The 18,639-nt window shown below is 26.4% G+C and overlaps 2 protein-coding genes across 2 annotated transcripts; one reads left to right on the top strand and one right to left on the bottom strand.

Moving 5' to 3' along the window:
- The first annotated feature begins 2,392 nt into the window (after positions 1–2,392).
- On the top strand, positions 2,393–8,333 carry LOC113853155 (GDSL esterase/lipase At5g45950). The gene is made up of 5 exons (XM_027483633.1): positions 2,393–2,660; positions 3,211–3,341; positions 3,436–3,669; positions 7,262–7,511; positions 8,143–8,333. Exons 1-5 carry the CDS (start codon positions 2,393–2,395, stop codon positions 8,331–8,333), a joined length of 1,074 nt encoding a protein of 357 aa, XP_027339434.1.
- A 3,090-nt stretch (positions 8,334–11,423) lies between these two features.
- LOC113853084 (GDSL esterase/lipase At5g45960-like) lies at positions 11,424–17,449 on the bottom strand. The gene is made up of 5 exons (XM_027483536.1): positions 17,142–17,449; positions 16,894–17,030; positions 16,293–16,526; positions 11,718–11,994; positions 11,424–11,617 (listed from the first exon to the last, which is right to left on the bottom strand). The coding sequence occupies exons 1-5, from the start codon at positions 17,401–17,403 to the stop codon at positions 11,424–11,426; spliced, it is 1,104 nt and encodes a 367-aa protein (XP_027339337.1). The 5' UTR covers positions 17,404–17,449.
- Between the last annotated feature and the right edge of the window lie 1,190 nt (positions 17,450–18,639).

The raw sequence follows: 18,639 nt of genomic DNA, 5'->3' as shown, positions 1-18,639 counted from the left end.
CATTATATGATATACAGGAGCGTTTGGAATGTTGTATATAAAGTTTATATAATTAAAATTATAAAAGCATATTACAATCTGTTTTATAAATTTAACAAAAATATCTTTTTAAAACATGTTAACAAACCATATGGTTATCATTTAATATTCCTGAAGTTGATATTCACACAGGATATTTTAATTTTCACCCATCTCAATTTTAATTACTCATTTTTTTTTTTTTTAACTTTTTCTTCATCATTTTATTTTAAATATTTAAAAGTATTTTTTATTTCAATCTAAATTAAACTCATATAAAAATTATTTTTTTACATAGGTTATTTTAATAATTAATGTTAATTTTTTAAAAATGTCACTACACTTTTTGTTAAGTTAATTAATTATTTATTGATATAAAAATTTATTGTAAAAAGTCTTTTTTTTTACTAGTAAATGTTTTCTTTTTTTATATCGATATTTTTTTTTGTAAAAATTATAAAATCTTGATGAAAATGGAGTTGAGTATGATTAAAAAAATTTGATTTGTTTTACTTTTGTACATTGAAAATGAAATAGTATTCTTTAAGTAGAAAGAAATATTGGAAGAGTTTCTTTTCTATTTTTACTCTTATATCTTTATGTATTAATTTATGGCTTATCTTACATTGACGTTAATCTTTTCTAAGGCCTATTACAGTTTTGCAATCAAATAGATTATCCTCTAGAATATTATATAGCTTTACCTATACTACTTTATTAAATTCTAATCAATGATTGAATTGCATTGGCTCATACACAAGTTTAAGTATTCCTACACTAAAATATTTCATTTCATGTGTGAATTAGCTTAGACTATTTTTTGTCCTTTAATGCGGAAAAAAAGACTAAACATTGAGCGTGAGCGTCCTTAATTTTTTTATGTGTTTTTCTTTTTATGCAACAAGTTGTAATGCTTTTGTAGAAAATTATTTTACTTACTTATTTTGATTATTCACATAACTTTTTTAAATTATTTTAATTTTTAAGCATATTTGTGTCAATCATTCTAATATTTTCAATAATTTATATGTTAGTTTAATGTCTTTGTAAACTTTTTTTAACTTTTTTCTTATTTTTAAAATATTGCTAGAATATTTATTTATAGTGCATTGATATTTATATATATAAAAAAGAAACCCTTTAATTTCATGCTTCCAACATATTATGTTGTGCATCAATACAAGCAATTTACCAAATGGGACAAATTTATGCATGTAGTTTCGTAGGAGTGATTTAATATTGATATTTTTTACTCATAAAATTTGCGTTTTTATTTCAACAAAAACAAATAATTTAAAATAGTTCTTTATTAAATGAAAAATAAAAAATTATATACGTCAGTTTCATTGAATTATACAAAGAAAAGTGTATAACATTAATTGTTCATGTTTTTATACACTTATATTATGAAAGTAAAATCATAAAAATTCAAATAATTTTCATAATTTTTTTCAACTTTATCGATATAGTTTTGTTGTTATACGTAAAAAAATATATTTATTTATACAATTATATTTAATATCTTATCAATATAAATAATGTATAATTTCAATTTACTTGTCACAAGAGACAACAGATGCAGTAAGTATTTATAAAGGAAAAGAAAAATGCAGTAAACAAAACAGTCAAATGGGGCCTCATAAAAATCCATCAAGATTCCATTTTCTAACAGTCAAACACAACTCAACCAATGTTCATGTGGCATTTATAAGTCTCAGTGAGAATTATAGTGGAGTTATGGAACTGCAGTTCGTATAGCTTCGTGCTGGATTTTTCTTTTGAGAAATGTTCTCTAAAAAATTCTGAAAGATATCCGTTTGCAGAATAATATTTAGTTATCTTCTTTCCCTTCTGAAAATATTTTAGAAACGTACAAATACAAAAAAAAAAAAAAGATATAAAGTTTTATTAACAATAATTTTTAGGACTAAATTTAAACACATAAAAATTGTAGATTTTTATTAAAAACTATATTCATGCATTAAAGTTATAAAGTGTTATAATTTTTTAATGAAATTTTATTATTAATAGTAGCAAAAAACTCAGTCCTCAAGTGTTGAGATTAATATATTTTAAAAAATAAAACAACAGCAAGTGTCAATTTTTACTTATTCCAAGTATATCAGCAAGATCGATATATCAGTTTAAGTTGAAGGGCAGGGTGTAGTAGTTTTAAACTATAAATGTTGTAATTAATGCAAGGAACCCTATTTTAAATGCTTCAGCAACCACCCTCTTTATGGGGTGTATTTAAAGACCGGCACGTGAATGGGATTGTTCAATCACACTTTTACTAGCAATCACTTGGGAAAGAGAGACTTGAATTTTGAACTCCTTGGAGGCCTAACAGGTGCTTGTTAGTTGCAAGGCCATAATGGAGTACTCAATGGTGAAAATGATACTAGCACTGGCAATAGTGCCATGGTATTCACTTGCTGTGGACATTCATCTCGTGAGGCAATTGGCAGCTAAGTATAATGTGACATGCATCCTAGTTTTTGGAGATTCAAGTGTTGATCCTGGCAACAACAATGCTCTTAACACCACAATGAAAAGCAACTTTCCTCCTTATGGGAAGGACTTCTTCAACAGCAGCTCAACAGGAAGGTTTAGTAATGGGAGACTTGCCACGGACTTTGATGGTAAAAAACATCCAATCCTGCTTTTCCTTTCTTTTCACATTCTAATATGCAAAGTGTAAGCTATTAGGTGAAGATAATGTACATACTCGCTTACCTTGTGTTGAAATTCAACCTTCAAATAGAGGTCACATGGATTGAGACAACACTTTTTTTCTGCTCATATCAGAATACTAACTGGTATATCAAATTTTCTAACGTGTTTAAAAACATACAATAAAAACTAATATATTAAATTTTTTATTAAAAATTTCAGAATATTATAATATTGAATACATTAATAACATGTTAAATACTATTATTCTAATAAAAATTTATTATTTATTAATTTTTTAACATGTCTCGTTATACACATTAAACACACTGTTGTTATATTTACACACTCAGGGTTCTCTTGCACCCGTTTTTCATCCTTTCTTTCTTTTCATTTTTCACTTCCCTACACTTATTTCACACCTATTTTTGTGGGTGTGAAATGATGATCATTTTCCTTAAAAGAAAACCATCCTATTGACTGTTAACTGAATCTCAGCATTTCCAAACATACGTGCAGCTGAAGCATTGGGGTACAGAAAAATGATTCCAGCATTTCTTGACCCACATTTGAAGGTTGAAGATCTGCCATATGGGGTTAGTTTTGCATCAGCAGCTACAGGTGTGGATGATTACACTGCTGAAGTTTCGGTACATTCTATGACCTTTTATCCAACATACATAGAAGTGAAAGAAGTATTTAAATGTTTTTCTCCCACTAATTGTGGTCTATTTGATGAAACAGAATGTTTTGCGAGTTTCCAAACAGCTGGAGTATTTTGAGCATTATAAGATCCACATGAGAAAAATTTTGGGTAAAGCAAAAGCAGATTTCATCATAAGTAATGCCTTATACATTGTTAGTATAGGCACAAATGATTTCCTGCAGAATTATTTCTTGGAACCGACTCGTCCAAAGCAATTCAGCTTGCAACAATTCCAGAATTTCTTACTCTCCCGTTTCTCTGAGGACATTGAGGTTCCTTCTTTCACCACCTATAAATTGTTACATTTATATTCTTAGCTTTTTTAGTATTTTTCTGCTGGTGAATTATATTCCATTCACTTTAAAAGCCTCTCCTACTTCACTAAATTTAATTTTGTACGTGGACTTCCTTTTTTCTTGCATCAGCGCGGGCCTATAGGAGTAACCTATCTAATTTTGAGGTATAACATTACAGGATTCGGATTCTCTCCAATTGCCCAAGAATTGAACATCTAATTCTTTTCTAAAGAAAAATTGGCTAGCTTAAGGAACTTTTTAAACTATCACTTAAGCGAGAGAAAATAGCTCAAGCAAACCTTAAACATTTTAAGCAAAAATTAGCCAGAAAGCATTCTTTATTAGACATATCAAACTTGTTTAAGTGAATAAGAAGTAGCTTAAACAAAAAATTGGACAAAGAACACCCATTTTGTATACATATCAACTCGCTTAAGTGAAAGTGAATTAACTTAAACAAAAATAAACACAGAAACATCATTCTTAAACATATTAACTAGCTAAAGTGAAAGTGAATTAGCTTAAGCTAATAATGTGCACCTTAAACAAATTTTGGTACATATAATCTTGAAAAAACATAGAGCAAAATTACATTAGATTACAAAATAGAAATTATATTTACAATGTTTAGATTATTACAATTATCATTAAACAAAAAGTAAATAAAGTATAAAATTAATAAGGATTAAACAAGTTGTGTTATCTAAAGGTTCTTACAAAAAGAAAGTTAATTAGAATAAAATATTATTCAATAAAGTAAAAAGAATATAACTTCATAATTTTATATTTTATAAATAGAACAAAATCTTCTGTGTAAGTCTAAAAACTCTTACACAAAATCTGAACCTTTTATTTAATTTACATCTAATGTGTTATAATTTATTACTTTATTAACCGTTAGATGTAAGTTAAATGAAAGGTTCAGATTATGTGTAAGAGTTTTCAGACTTACACTGTTATAAGAAGATCCTTCCCCTTTATAAATTTATCATCAATAATATAGTAAAATTAAAATGATTGTTGAAAGTGTTAGGAGAATAAAAGGTAGAAGTGTCAAACAATAAATGTCATAGGGTTAAGAAGAATTGGGTTGATATTCTTAAAATATTGATAAATTAATGCACACATGGTTAATAAAAGTGAAGAAATTATACGCACATTATTTTTAACCTATTCTAACAACAGTTTGCTTAATTTTTTACCTGCTGCTGCATGTCAGAAAGGAATGAATTTTTTCCTTTGTTTGAATATGTCATTACTATAGTGAGACACATCATCAAAAGTATTATTTAATCATGTCTTAAAGTTTATACGTTGCAGTTGTAACAAATTTGAAACATTTGGATACTTTGTTCCCCTGCATTAATGATTTTTGAAGAAAACAATGTCAATGTTGTGCCTGAAAAATTTATCATTAAGGAATGGACAAAAGAATATCATTATGGAATTATACACAATATTAAAGAAATAGTTGTTAAAAGAAATTCTAAACTTGTTAGCACACAACGATATCAACAACTAGCTCACTTGGTTGATGAATATAAAACTATGGTGTCTTGTTAAAAAGCACAATTTTGATTAAAAGAACATAATATGGAGAGTTACAATGATGATGATACATTGGTCATTTATGAAGGTACATAACCAAAAGGGATTTGAGCATCATTCAAGCATAAAGAAGAATTGATATACACGATTCAGACAGTTGAGTTGAGTTATAACGAAAAAGAATGGTCCAATAAGAGGTCAACTACAAAGCTAACATTTAGAAGTACATTACTTAATGTATTTACCAAAAAATAAGTCAATTTCTCTATTTTCATTAATCATGTATGTATTAATTTGTGAATATTTTAGGAATATCAACATACACCTTCTAAACCCTGTGACATCCATTGTATGACATCTCTATCTTATCATCCTCCAAATACTTTCAACAATCAATTTAGTTTTACTATATTATTGATGGTAAATTCATAAAACATAAAATTACAAAGTTATATTTTCTTACTTTATTGAATAATATTTTATGCTAATTAACCTTTTTCTGTAGGAACCTTTGGATGACACAACTCATCAATCCTTAATTAACCTTAATAAATTTTGTACCTTATTTACTTTTTGTTTAATGTTCATTGTAATCATGTAAACATTGTAAATGGAATTTTTGTTTTGTAATCTAATATAATTATTTTCTATTTTTTTTCAAAGTTCAGCATCATTCGCTTAAGCGGACTAACATTCGCTTCAGCGCACATCATATGCTTAAGTTAATTAAGCCTCACATAAGCTAGTTGATATGTTTAAAAAATGGGACTCTTTATTCATTTTTTGCTTAAGTTATTTTTAATTCACTTTTACTTAAACTAATTAAGTCTCGCTTAAGTGAATTGATATGTCTGTAAAATGGTGCTATTTGTCTAATTTTTACTTAAGTAAGTTGTTATTTATTTAAACGAGTTGTGGCTTATTTGAGCAGACAATCATTCGCTTAAGTGAGTTAATATGTCTAATAAAAGGTGCTCTTTATCTAATTTTGTTTAAAATATTTAAGGTTCACTTAAGCAAAATTCATTTAAGTTATTTTATCTTACTTAAGTGAGAGTTTAAAAATTTACCTAAGCCCTCGTACAAACTAGAGATAATTCAAATCATACATTACATTACTAAGTTGATTTTACCTTTCGATTTTCAGTACTCATCCTGCCTCAAATATGTTAACAATATTTGTTCCTTTTCGATAAATATCTTGTTAAGAAACCTATACCAGTGTTCCTCCCATTTTATTTTTTCTAATACTCTTTTCAACGATGGGAATGAAATATAAATCTGATCTCACAAAAAAAAATTATTTTTTCTCTCACAAATCGACCAATCAGGGTGGCTTTTATTTATTTAAAAAAATATACTCCTTCCACTCTTTTTTAATTGATTTTTTAAAACAAAATTTTTAATTAATTTGTTGTTTAAACTTTAAGATAACATTAAATATATCTTATCTTCTTAATTATGAACTCTTCTACTATCATCAAACATTTATTTATAATTCCTCAAATTTTGAATATTTTAACACACCAATAATAAATATAGTTTAAAAGTGAAACGACATATTAACTAAAATTAGAAAATTAAAATATAATGTTAATGTGAATAAATATATTAATTGTATTTCTTTTGTAGTTAATATGTGTCTTGTTACTTTAAGCTTTATTTGTGAGTTAATTTTTAGAGGAAACAAATGAAGAAATTTTAAGGTTTATTTAGTGACAACTCTTGTTTAAGAGTTTTTAAATGAGAATAGTAAAATTTATAAACTTTCTAAAATTTTCTTAAACTCATGCTTTTTAATTTTTTTAATTTGAAGAATTTTTTTATTAATTTTTGTTTTTTTCCTTCTATACTTCTTGCTTAGTCTTTAAACTATTTCTTTTCCTTTTTCTCTAAGATATAAAATATTACTAAATGCTTGTTTGAAAATGATCATTTAGATAAATTGCTAATTTTTAAAAAATATTTATTTTAAAAATAAATTAAACTAAATACACATTAAATATTTTACTGGTAACAGGCAATGCAGAGACTTGGTTGCAAGAACTTGGTTATTGTAGGGGTCCCACGCATGGGATGCATTCCACTTATGAAGGCAATGAACAACCAGCAAAGCTGCGTGAGAAGTTTAAACAACGTAGCTTACTCATTCAATGCAAAAGTATTGCAAAGACTACACAATTTGAAGACAAAGCTGGGCTTACAGATTGCTGTTCATGTTGATATTTACGATATGATCCAAAGTGCAGTGTTGAACCCTCGTAAATACGGTTAGTATGTCAACTAAGCATCCATGCTTCGTTGTTTTATTGTTTTGTTGTTGATGGGGTTATTTATGACAATTGTGTGCACAGTATACTTTTGTGATCATTTTGTAAGAAAACTTGGTAGCAACTTTTGTGACTCATGAATATTTGTTTATGCCACACTGTTTGCAAAAAAGAAAAGATAAAAAAAACAAATATGAATAGATATATAAAATACAATTATTTACGGGTGTTTTAGTTAAAAAAAATAGTTTTCTTTCAAATTTTTTTCTTGATATATAGGCTTAATTTAGATTATTTTTTAATTTAAGAACTCATAAAATATAAAAAAATAATAAATTAAAGCTAACTTATATAGTTTAACGTTTTTAAAAATATTTTCATCTAATTTCTTTAAAATTTGAGATAAATTTTAACGTAAGAGGTTTGTCTAACTTTGTCCAAGAGTTTTCTAGCAACAAACAAGCCACTGCTCACGAGAAATTTTTAAAATTTTGTACTAAATAAAGAAGAGAAAAATATTACTCCAAATTACTACAACTTATAAAATGCTTTTGTTCGTTCAAATCAATCACCAACATGTTTAAGTTTTATTTTATTTTTAATGTACTATCCTCATTTGGGTTGATGGCAGGGTTTATCCAAGGTTCAACAGGTTGTTGTGGGACAGGGGTAATAGAATATGGGGCTTCGTGCAAAGGGATGAATACTTGTTCAGATCCAGACAAATACGTTTTCTGGGATGCTGTTCATCCAACGCAGAAGATGTATGAGATCATAGCTGATGAGGTCATCGAATCTATAACTAAAGAACTCAGTTTATAGCACCACTAATTTAATATGTTATGATGCTTGTATGTCAATTCCTTTGTTTCAACATCGGAAAAATATTCCCTGTATTTTTCATAAATATGTGATGATAGATGATAATAAAAGAACAGTTTGAAAATTATCTTCTTTAACATATTTTTAAAAATTATTGTTTACTTTTTTATATATATAAATTGATGCTTAGAAGGATAATACTTCAAATGACAGTGTAATGATGCAAAAAATATATCAATTGTTATTATTAACCTTTTTTAAAAACTAATTTTATAGTTATAACAAATGTTATTGAAATGACAATAAGCATGATCTTTGGATTTATGATATGCAATAATATCTAAAATGATAATGATATAAAGAAAATTAACATAGAGAATCATGTGAATTACTAATTCTTAACATTATTTCAAGCTACAACAAAATTTATTTTTTTTTTAAACTTTAAAGTGTTAATGATTTATATGATTTTTTAAAGAGGAAATAATAAAAAATACTCCCTTTGTGTCTTATTTTGAGTCACCTAAGGGTCTAACCTAAAGGTCTAGTGCTCTCTTTTACATGTAAAGGTAGCTTGTAATCCTAAAAGGCTATTAGAGTTAAAATTTAATATCTTATGTTGACCATAATAGTAAAAAATTTACTAGATGTGAAGCATCAAGAAAAGGTCAAACCCTAACTAGAATTTTCATGATAGTCAAATAGGACGTGCATCCAAAATGACATTGTTACATAATTCTTCTAATCCTAAGCATAATCAGACCCAATAATGTTGGTAGACAAAAATTTTTACGATTTATAACGCATTATAAATTGTTGTTAGCATTATAAATTCCTGTAAATTAATTTAGTGAAATGACTTTATTTTAGTTAATGAATTAGTGAATTATTTGTTGGATAATTTAAAAATGAGTTTAAGATTTAATTTAAAATAAACTTATTTATAACTAAAGAAAGAAAATATTTAAAATAATATATTTTGGTTGATACAAGGTGTCTAAAGAATAAACTATGTTTTTAACTTTTAAAAATATTTATATATTACTTGAAACTTAAAATAGCATAAATACTCATAGGTCTCAATAATTTATAACACATAACAGTAGAGTTGCTATACAAAGACGTTATTAAATGTTGCATTAGTAAATGATTTTAATTTAAATTAACTAATTTGATTACATTTTTTTTAATGAAACATATTTGGTTAGTAAATAAAATAGCTACTTAATTAATTAAATTTATTATGTGATAAATGTATTTAAAATAAGACCTAAGATAACATAGGTACACATAAGTATTATTTATTTATAATGCACGACGATAAAGAAGTTATACATCATGTTATAAGTTATTGCAAATACTTCATTTATTTATTGTTATACAATTTTAAAATGAAATATAATTTACCATTCATAGAATAAAGAATTTATATAAGAATGTACATCAAATTATATTCACTTTGTATATGAGTAAAACAATGGCAACAATAAAAACATTAATAGATAAATAAGAGGTGTACAGTTAAACAACATAGCAACAAAAAAAAATATCAGACAAATTCTAAGAAATATTTTAATTTTTAACATTATTCCTTTTTATCTGATTTAATTAACTTTTATTTACTATTTTATTATTATTTATAGTGATAAGAACATTTAAATTTATGACTCAAAATCATAAAAATATCACACACACATAATATATATATATATATATATATATATATATATATATTGTTGGAAATAAATGTGTATGTAAGACTTAAAATTTTCATGTACTACGTTCTAGTTATAATAATAAAATGTTATTTTTTTTTCTTTATTCTATATATACTATTTTGATATAAACTTTAAAAAAATTTGAGATTATGCCTAAAAATTTGCCTTACTATCTATTATCTCACTCTCATGATTTCTCCAATTCTTTAGGCATACTGCTCTCATAACATTAGTTTCCTGAGCATTTACTGTCTAAACAAATGTCTCATGACTTCTTTCTTTAAGGTGAGCACTTTAGAACATCTTCATAACATTAGTTTCCTGAGCATTTACTGTCTATGGGAGCAATATGCCTAAGAAAAATCATCATAATATGCTAATAGGTACTAAAACAAATTTTTAACCATTGAATAATGACCAAGATATTAAACATCATCTTGTTTGGTAGTGTCAGGAGATAACATACTTGTAGAGAAAATATTTATGAATATGTATTTAATAATAATTATTTAGCGATGTTTTAAATATATGTTAAAATAAAATGAGACTATAAAGTATCCCTTAATTTTTAAATTATGTAAAATTTTACAGATGTCGTATATTTTATATTTGAAGAAAACTTAATATTCAACCCTTGAATTAATAAAAACTCATCTTTATAAAAAAAAATTAATGAATATATCATTTTACATTTTACTTGGTATATCATTTGATCCTATTCTATATAAGTGTGTATGTACTTTTGGTACGTTTAATTGTTTCTTCTATTTAGATTCTCCTATCCTAGATACAACATTCTTTAATACAAATCCCACCTTTAAACAAATTAATTGATTCACAATCAATGACCACCTTTACTCACAATGGTCACGCAGTAGGTTGAGTAATGGTGATTTCATGGGTTAAGTGGCTAAGGTAAGGAAATTTTTATGGGCTTGTGGTAGTAGATGTTATTTGTGATGTGGAGCAACAAACTTGAGGTGCAATTAAATGTTATTTATTGCGTGGAGGCTATAAATTGGGTGACCAACGTTTATAACACAGATTAATTAGTTTAGACTATCATATTCTAAGAAAAAAATATGACAGACTCAATATCTTTCAGGGATTAATTTAACTAATTACTAAAATTTCAATCATCAAGAATCCTGCCAAGGGTAATTGAAAGATTTTGTGATTTTGTTGATATAACTCTAATATTAATTTTATCCAAATTAAAACATTTCCGATCACATTTATCACAATAGTTACAAATAATATTTGCATTTTGTTTTGCATATGCCACTCGCATAAATATCCTATTGACAAATCACATATTGGGAGGCCAAGATCGAAAAAAGGAAAAAGAAGGAATGTGTCTATAGGAACTTTTCTAGTTGTTGATGATGAAATTAATGATGGGTAGGCTAGCCAAGAAGAGGTTATGGTATGCCTTCTCTGTTGGGTGAACTGAATCCCAGAATACATATTTGGATGGATCAGTGCACACATTTGAAATCTTATTACACAAAAATGATGCTTCCATGTACCCACTTCCACAGCAGCCACTGTCAACATCTTCAAATCCTAGCACAGAAAAAAAAATGTTAGGAGAAAAACTATTTTGTAATTTTTGCTCAGAATGAAAACATATTGTCTCAGGCAAGTTATAAATTTATTTACATACGAAATTTTTTATGCGCTTGAATCATATCGGCTATAGGTCCATATATGTCAACGTAATAGATCTTAGCATCTGGATTAGACATATTGAGCTGCAATTGCATTGACTGTAATTCATGTTGAAGGAGTAGATTGAAATCTCTTGCAACGGAGGAATATTTGTCAATACAATCACGCTGGAGAAAGGCATTAGGAGATTTCAAGGTGATCATAAGCGGTAAGCATCCCAGTGGAGGAACTCCAGCTATTGCAATTTTTCGAGCACCTTCTACCAATAAATCCTGAGCATTTTTTTTCAATTAAAAAACCTTGGTCATTGCATGGAAATTGAAATTGTGTTGTCTTATTCAACAACCAAACAATGCAGTATACAAATACACAGATTTATCAAGACTTGAAAAGGTATAAAATATCAACACAATTTTATCATTATTAAAATTAAACGTGGAAGGATTCATTTTCCATCTGATATTAAATTTGGTTAATTAACTTCACTCTTCAAGTTTTTTGTTTTTTCGGCCTAATACTCTTGCGTTTCTTGGCCTTTGTGAAAAGTTTTCCCAAAGCCTGTTCAATGCCCATATGGCTCCTTCGACAAGCCCAAATGTGTGTCACTAATATATTATCCACACTTTACATTCTATGATTTTTAATACAAGTTTACTGTTTCTAAGTTTTATTGTGTGCCAAAGGCATGCATTAGAAAAATCATTCTTTGTGCCACAGAATTATTAAAATAATTATATTAATTTATTTGTATTATTTACTAATAAAAATATTTATAAATTAAATTAAAAATAAAATTTATTGGTTAATTCAACATCTAATTTATGAAAACTTTTAATCAATTAAATCATCAGTTTTCATTTTTCAACTAGTTTATTAACTTCAAACTAATTTATTTGGTAATGTTACCGACAGTACTCATAATATTAAAGAAAAATTAACAATACATGTTTTAATATATTTTTTATTATTAATCTTTTTAAAATATTAAAATATTTATCTCATGAATTAATTATTTTTAAAAATAATTTTTTAATATAATAATTAAAAATATATTTAAAATAGTATATTACTAACGTTCATGAATGACATTACTGTCGCATCAAGGGAACACACTACAAGAAAATATATTTTTATAATGATTTTGATAATTCTACTAACTTTTATGGATAAGTTTAATGTATATTTAAACTATATTAATGATTATAATAAGAATATTGATTAAAAATTTAGTGTATGTTATTAATAATTTTAATTATTACAATATATATATATATATATATATTAAATTTTTTATAGAATAAATATTTTTTAGTAATTACATTTTTTTTTTTAACAGTATCGATGTTTAAACCTCAACTTTGATAAGTATGTAGGACCACGATTTAATTAGTGGCAGGTCGGACCTAGCTAGTTTGTTCTTGCCTCCCATCTGCAGCCATATAGTTTATAAAATATATATCTATTCATATAAAAAATCCTACAACATAGAGTGATAAAATTAATACAAGATAAGATAAATGATGAGATGGAAATTGATAAAAATTTAAAGTATATTATAAAAACACTTTTTATAGATTGTTTTTAAAGAATAATACTAATAAAATATTTTTTAACACAGTTTTCATTATTTATTAAAATATATTTTTATTTTTTAAAAAGGAAAAAGTAACACAGGATAGTCCATGGCAAGGCACGTTATTGCTTGTGGTCCAGTTAATTATTTATTAACCATTAAATACAGACATTCTACTGTTGATATCATTCATAGGTCTCCGGGTTCCGAGGTAAGTGGATAATCTTGGTAAGTGAGTTGCAACAACTAGTTTCAAACAACTGCTTCGTTTTTTTTTTTTTTAAATTGAATTATTTCTAAGTAAACCCTTTCTATTGAATAACCTGAGGAATAACGTCAAAAGTATTTCTTAATTTGATCAATGTTTTTGTGCTATTTTCCATTGTAATTAATGTCCAAGTGTACTGCTACTTATTACGTTGCAGTCTACATTAGTATCACATGTTATGTTTAAGATCATATATGTAGAGTAATGCTATTCTCACAATAATTTCAATGATGGGATTGAATGACATAGAAATAAAAAATGTGAATAAAATAACATTATTATTTATATCTTGCCATGCTAAGGCGTGCGTTTGAGGGCGATTTTGCGTTTTGATTGAGGTGAAGATTGGTTGGATCTTTAATAGTGATGTTATCTACCCTCAACCACGCTACCCACTCGTATTGCCCCCTCTTCATTATTGGCCACCATCGAACTGTCTTTACTCTTCTTTTTAATTTCTGTCTTTCACACGTTGCGCACTCTCTTAGCACAGTTATACTTCCACCTCAGCCTAACTACTTTTTTCGCTATTCTTTTTAAAATGTCTGTTATTTTAATAAAAAAAGTTAAATCATTTTTTTTAAATTAATTTCAAAGTATGTTAAATTTTTTTAAATTTTGTAAAAAGGGTGATGTGATCAACAAAAGAAAATTGTGAAAAAAAATTACTGTAAAAAATTTCATTGATATAAGCAGGTTGTTGAGTATATTTTTCTTTGGGCATTTTATAATGTCGAAATCGCAATTCAGTCGTTGAAAACAAACTGTCAAAAAATGTGAAGTATAATTTAAGTTGATAATATAGTTAGTAAATAGCATTTCAAGCCACTAAGGGATAATAATTCTATGTATGGTTTTCGGTAGAAAATAATAAAATTTATAAAACGAATTTATTGTTATATTTTTAAATTTATATATATATATATGATTTATTTAGAATACTAATTAGTATTTTTCATATTTATACGATCCTTTTATAAAATTCAAAAGAGTTGTTAAAAATAGTAAATGTATTACTTTTTGAAAATAATATTATTGAAAATCAAACTCTACTTTCGTACTAATTATTGAAAATTTAAAATAATAAATATTTCTAAAGTTTTAAGAACAATCTTATATTAAGGGCCATGATTTTTGTATAAGTGGGTGTTATAAAAAAAGACAAGGGAATAACACCTGTCACACTAAGTATCGAAAAGTTTTCTAAGCTTTTTTAAAATAAAAAATGTCAATAACATATTTTTTAATACATTTTTTATGATCGATTAAATTTTTAAATATTTATCTTATAAGTTGATTATTTTTTACTATTTTTATTTATCTATCTAAAAAAATAAATTATATAGTTTAAGAAATTTAGTCATTTTATTAAAATAATTTAATGAACTTTCTAATATATCTTTTACGTGATTTGCATTTACGTGAGATACAAAGACGGGTAAGAAACATTTAATATGAACCAAACGTTTAAAAAAAAAATACAGGGTGATTGAGGAATGAGGACGAAGGGCAATTCATTTTCACTCCACTTTTCATCAATCAAAACATCTTCACTTCTTTCCTTGCATTCGATCGTTTCATTTTGCACATTACGTACAAGTTATTCTCACATTTACGGTTTGTTTGAAAGAATAAATGAAATAAAAGAAAAAAAATTAGGAGAATAAAAAAACTATATTATTTAGATGAGTAAAATATGTATATTATATAAAATATATTTTATAATAACATTAATAAATTTATTTTAATAAAAAATTTAATATGCTCTTTTTTTCTATGCCTTTCTATTTTTAAAATATTTATTATTTTAAAAATATATATTTAACAGTAAAATAAAATGAAAACGAAGGCCCCTTGTACTGTACAAATTATGGCTAAGATTAAGAGAAAGAAAAATTATGAACTCTACTTATTTACATGAAAAATAATTTTTTTATATTAGTATAAGTTTAAAAAAATTTATACTTAATCTGAACTTTTTATTTAATTTATATCTAATGATTAGTGTAATAATAAACTATAATTTATTAAATGAAAAACTTAGATTAAATTTAAGAGTTTTTATATTTATATTAATGTGAGAAAATAATGTCTCTAATTATATATTTTTTCTTTTATTAAGAATATAGGAGTTTTTAATCTAATTATATATATATATATTTTTTTATTAAGAATATAAGAGTTTTTAAATTTATATTAGTGTGAAAAGATTTTTTTTATTTATATATATATATATTTTTTTTATTAAAAAAAAAAACATCTAAACAAGAAAAAAATTGTTTTTCTACACAAAATTTCTCCTAATTTCTTTCCCTACACTTTCTCTCATCCAAACCATGCGTTAGAAAAAACACGTTTTATCTTAGCAGGGAACGGATTTAGGAAATAACTTGCTTTGGTGTTTTTTAAAAGTTAAGTATCGGATATATTTCTATAACCATAAAAAAAAGTGAGCAATTTAATTAAGAAATATTTTGAATGGGTTAATCTTGTATTCCACAGAAAATTAGTAAAAAATATAAATATTTAAGTTTGACACATAGATTTGAGTCTAATTATAATACCATATAAGTAAAGTAAATAGTCATTTAACCTGGCACTTCATTATAACCACACGTTTGGAAGAATGTTCAAACTTATAAATAACATGGAGGCTAAAGCTATAAACAAGAAAAAGGAATTTATTTGATGAAGAAATGATGTATCACGTGGGAGTAATTGAAGCAAACCTGTATAAATTCTTTCACGCGTTGGATTAAGAACTGCTGGTAGGCTAAGATAGTATAATTCTTGCTTCGAATTGGTAGAGCAAAGTAATTTAGAACGAAATCATTCGTGCCAGCACTGATGAAAAACGCAGCCTTCTTAACATGATTTTCAGTTCTTTGCTTACCCACCGCATCTTCCATCTTCTGTTTGCATTCTCTGAAATATTTTACCTGTCTTGCTATTGGAATTACATTCTGAAATAAATACAGAATTCACATTACATTGTGTATATTACTTTTATTTCCTCTTCAGTAAATAAATAATAGTATATAAGTGAGAGAAATACTAGCAAAACACACTCTTTTATTATAAAAAAAAAAACTATGTAAGTACTATTTTTTACTCTTAATTTAATATTTTTTCTTATATTTTTATTGAAAAAATTATCCAAACTAAGTTCACGTCGCAGGCTATTATTGCCCATGCATGCACTGTATAATGAGTGTTTGGAATTATTTATTTCTGCAAAGATAATTATTTATTTTTCAAAAAATATTTATTTAAAATAAACTAAAACAAACATACTCATAGTCTTAAATGAAAAGAAAGAGAGAGCAATACAGGGATGCTTGATGTAAGTGGGTCAAACCCAGAACCAGCAGAAGCAAAACTAACTCCTGTTGTTAGCTCTTCAATATTATTGCTGAGACTTGGATCCAAATAAGCTGGAAGAACTTTTTTGAGACCTACATATGAAGCTGTGGTGCATGTACACATGGTTGTTCAAAGCAAGTTATTAATTAATTAATTAATCTAGTCTTGAACTTTCCTGAATCATATATGCATGTAAAAGCATGTTAATTAATTACCAATATAATCAGTGGGAAGCTTCCCATTAGTAAATCTGCCTGTAGGAACTTGGTTGGAAAAATCCCTGCCATACGGTGGAAAATTGCTCCTGAAAGCTGTATTTATATAGTTATTGTTTCCTGGGTCTACCGTGGAGTCTCCAAACACATAAAAGCCTGAGACCTTTTTGTTTAAACCTTCAACTTTGGCCATGAAACATAACAAGCAAAGAATGAAAATCCGCATAAGATAAAGAATCGAGTGTTTATCACAAGTCCCCATGCTAACTGAACGAGGTTCGAAATGAGAATCAAGTTTGCTGATGAGGATGTGCTTGAAGGATGAACCTCATTGGAGCAGAGAAATGATGAATGCCTCTTTATATAGAGTTATAGGTCAAGTACAGGGCTAATGTTCATGACTAAAATAACCCTATGAATTATGATGTTTCATCCATAACTTTTTTAATATGAATTTAGGGTGTGCTTTACTTGGGAAATTAAATCTAACATTTCCTTCTATGTCACAGCCTCTTAACTACCTGTTATATATTATTATTAATCATATGGATATATAATACGGTAGCGACAAATCACATATAATATAACATGAATAAAATGTAATGTAGAGCATGAACTTTATTTCGATAATGTTTAGGTAGGATTAGATTAGTATATCGTGTTCTGCCTTGAAAAGAAAATGATGCATCACTCAGCTAAACTGCTTTTTCAGAAATGACACATATATAGGGGAAGGTATAAAAGCATCAGCTTTCGTTTCAAATCCGGATTTGATGCAGCTAAAAAAATGCAATCAGTGCCGTAAAAGGAAAAGGATTGATCTTCACCTTTACATCAATCAAATGCAAAAGACTAAAATTGGTGTCTGTGTTATATTATATTTAATTTATATAAATATAAAAGATCAATTTTTTACTGCATTAGTCACGTCATTTTTTATTGACTAAATTTAGATTCTTTACGTTTGACGGCCAAAGTGTTTGAAAAAGTTTATGAGAAGTTTTTGTAAAAGTAATTTATAATTTACATAATTTTTTATTTACTTTAGTAAAAATTTCAGCATAATTTATTAGAATAAATATTTTTAATTTATTTTTAAAAAAATTATGAGATAAATTTTCATTAAAAAATTTTATTGGCTATCTCCATTATTAAAGCTTTCAACTATATAAACAACAAACAATTAAAGCTTTAATCACGAGTACAAGATTTAGGAGCCCCTCACTGACTCAACATCGATAGCGAGTTGGCTTCTCATTTTCATACAACAGACCGGAGTTGTTTCGGAAGTAAATGAAAGGTGGTGGAGCATAGTGTGACAATTTGGTAGTTGGACTGGCATAACGGTACTGCGCGTTGGCTTGACAAATCTGGTGAGATTAGGTGATAATGTGAGTGTGCACCTCAACCCACGAGCTATTCACATTTTTACCAAGATGAGAAAATCTGTAAAATTCAAATAATAAATTTTATTTATCATGTATTAAAATTTAAATAA

The sequence above is a fragment of the Abrus precatorius genome, unplaced genomic scaffold, assembly GCF_003935025.1.
Source record: "Abrus precatorius isolate BTA unplaced genomic scaffold, Abrus_2018 Scaffold10, whole genome shotgun sequence".
NCBI lineage: Eukaryota > Viridiplantae > Streptophyta > Magnoliopsida > Fabales > Fabaceae > Abrus > Abrus precatorius.
The sequence above is the reverse complement of the archived record's forward strand: the minus strand, read 5'-3'. Positions and strand labels throughout refer to the sequence as shown.

Bases quoted from the DNA above. Each gene is read 5' to 3' on its own strand.
- LOC113853155 (XM_027483633.1), top strand. From the start codon at position 2,393: ATGGAGTACTCAATGGTGAAAATGATACTAGCACTGGCAATAGTGCCA. The intron at 2,661-3,210 runs GTAAAAAACATC...ACATACGTGCAG, and splicing joins ACTTGCCACGGACTTTGATG to CTGAAGCATTGGGGTACAGA. The intron at 3,342-3,435 runs GTACATTCTATG...TTGATGAAACAG, and splicing joins ATTACACTGCTGAAGTTTCG to AATGTTTTGCGAGTTTCCAA.
- LOC113853084 (XM_027483536.1), bottom strand. From the start codon at position 17,403: ATGGGGACTTGTGATAAACACTCGATTCTTTATCTTATGCGGATTTTC. The intron at 16,527-16,893 runs GTATTGCTCTCT...TATTTATTTCAG, and splicing joins CACTTACATCAAGCATCCCT to AATGTAATTCCAATAGCAAG. The intron at 11,995-16,292 runs GTTTGCTTCAAT...AAAAATGCTCAG, and splicing joins GCGTGAAAGAATTTATACAG to GATTTATTGGTAGAAGGTGC.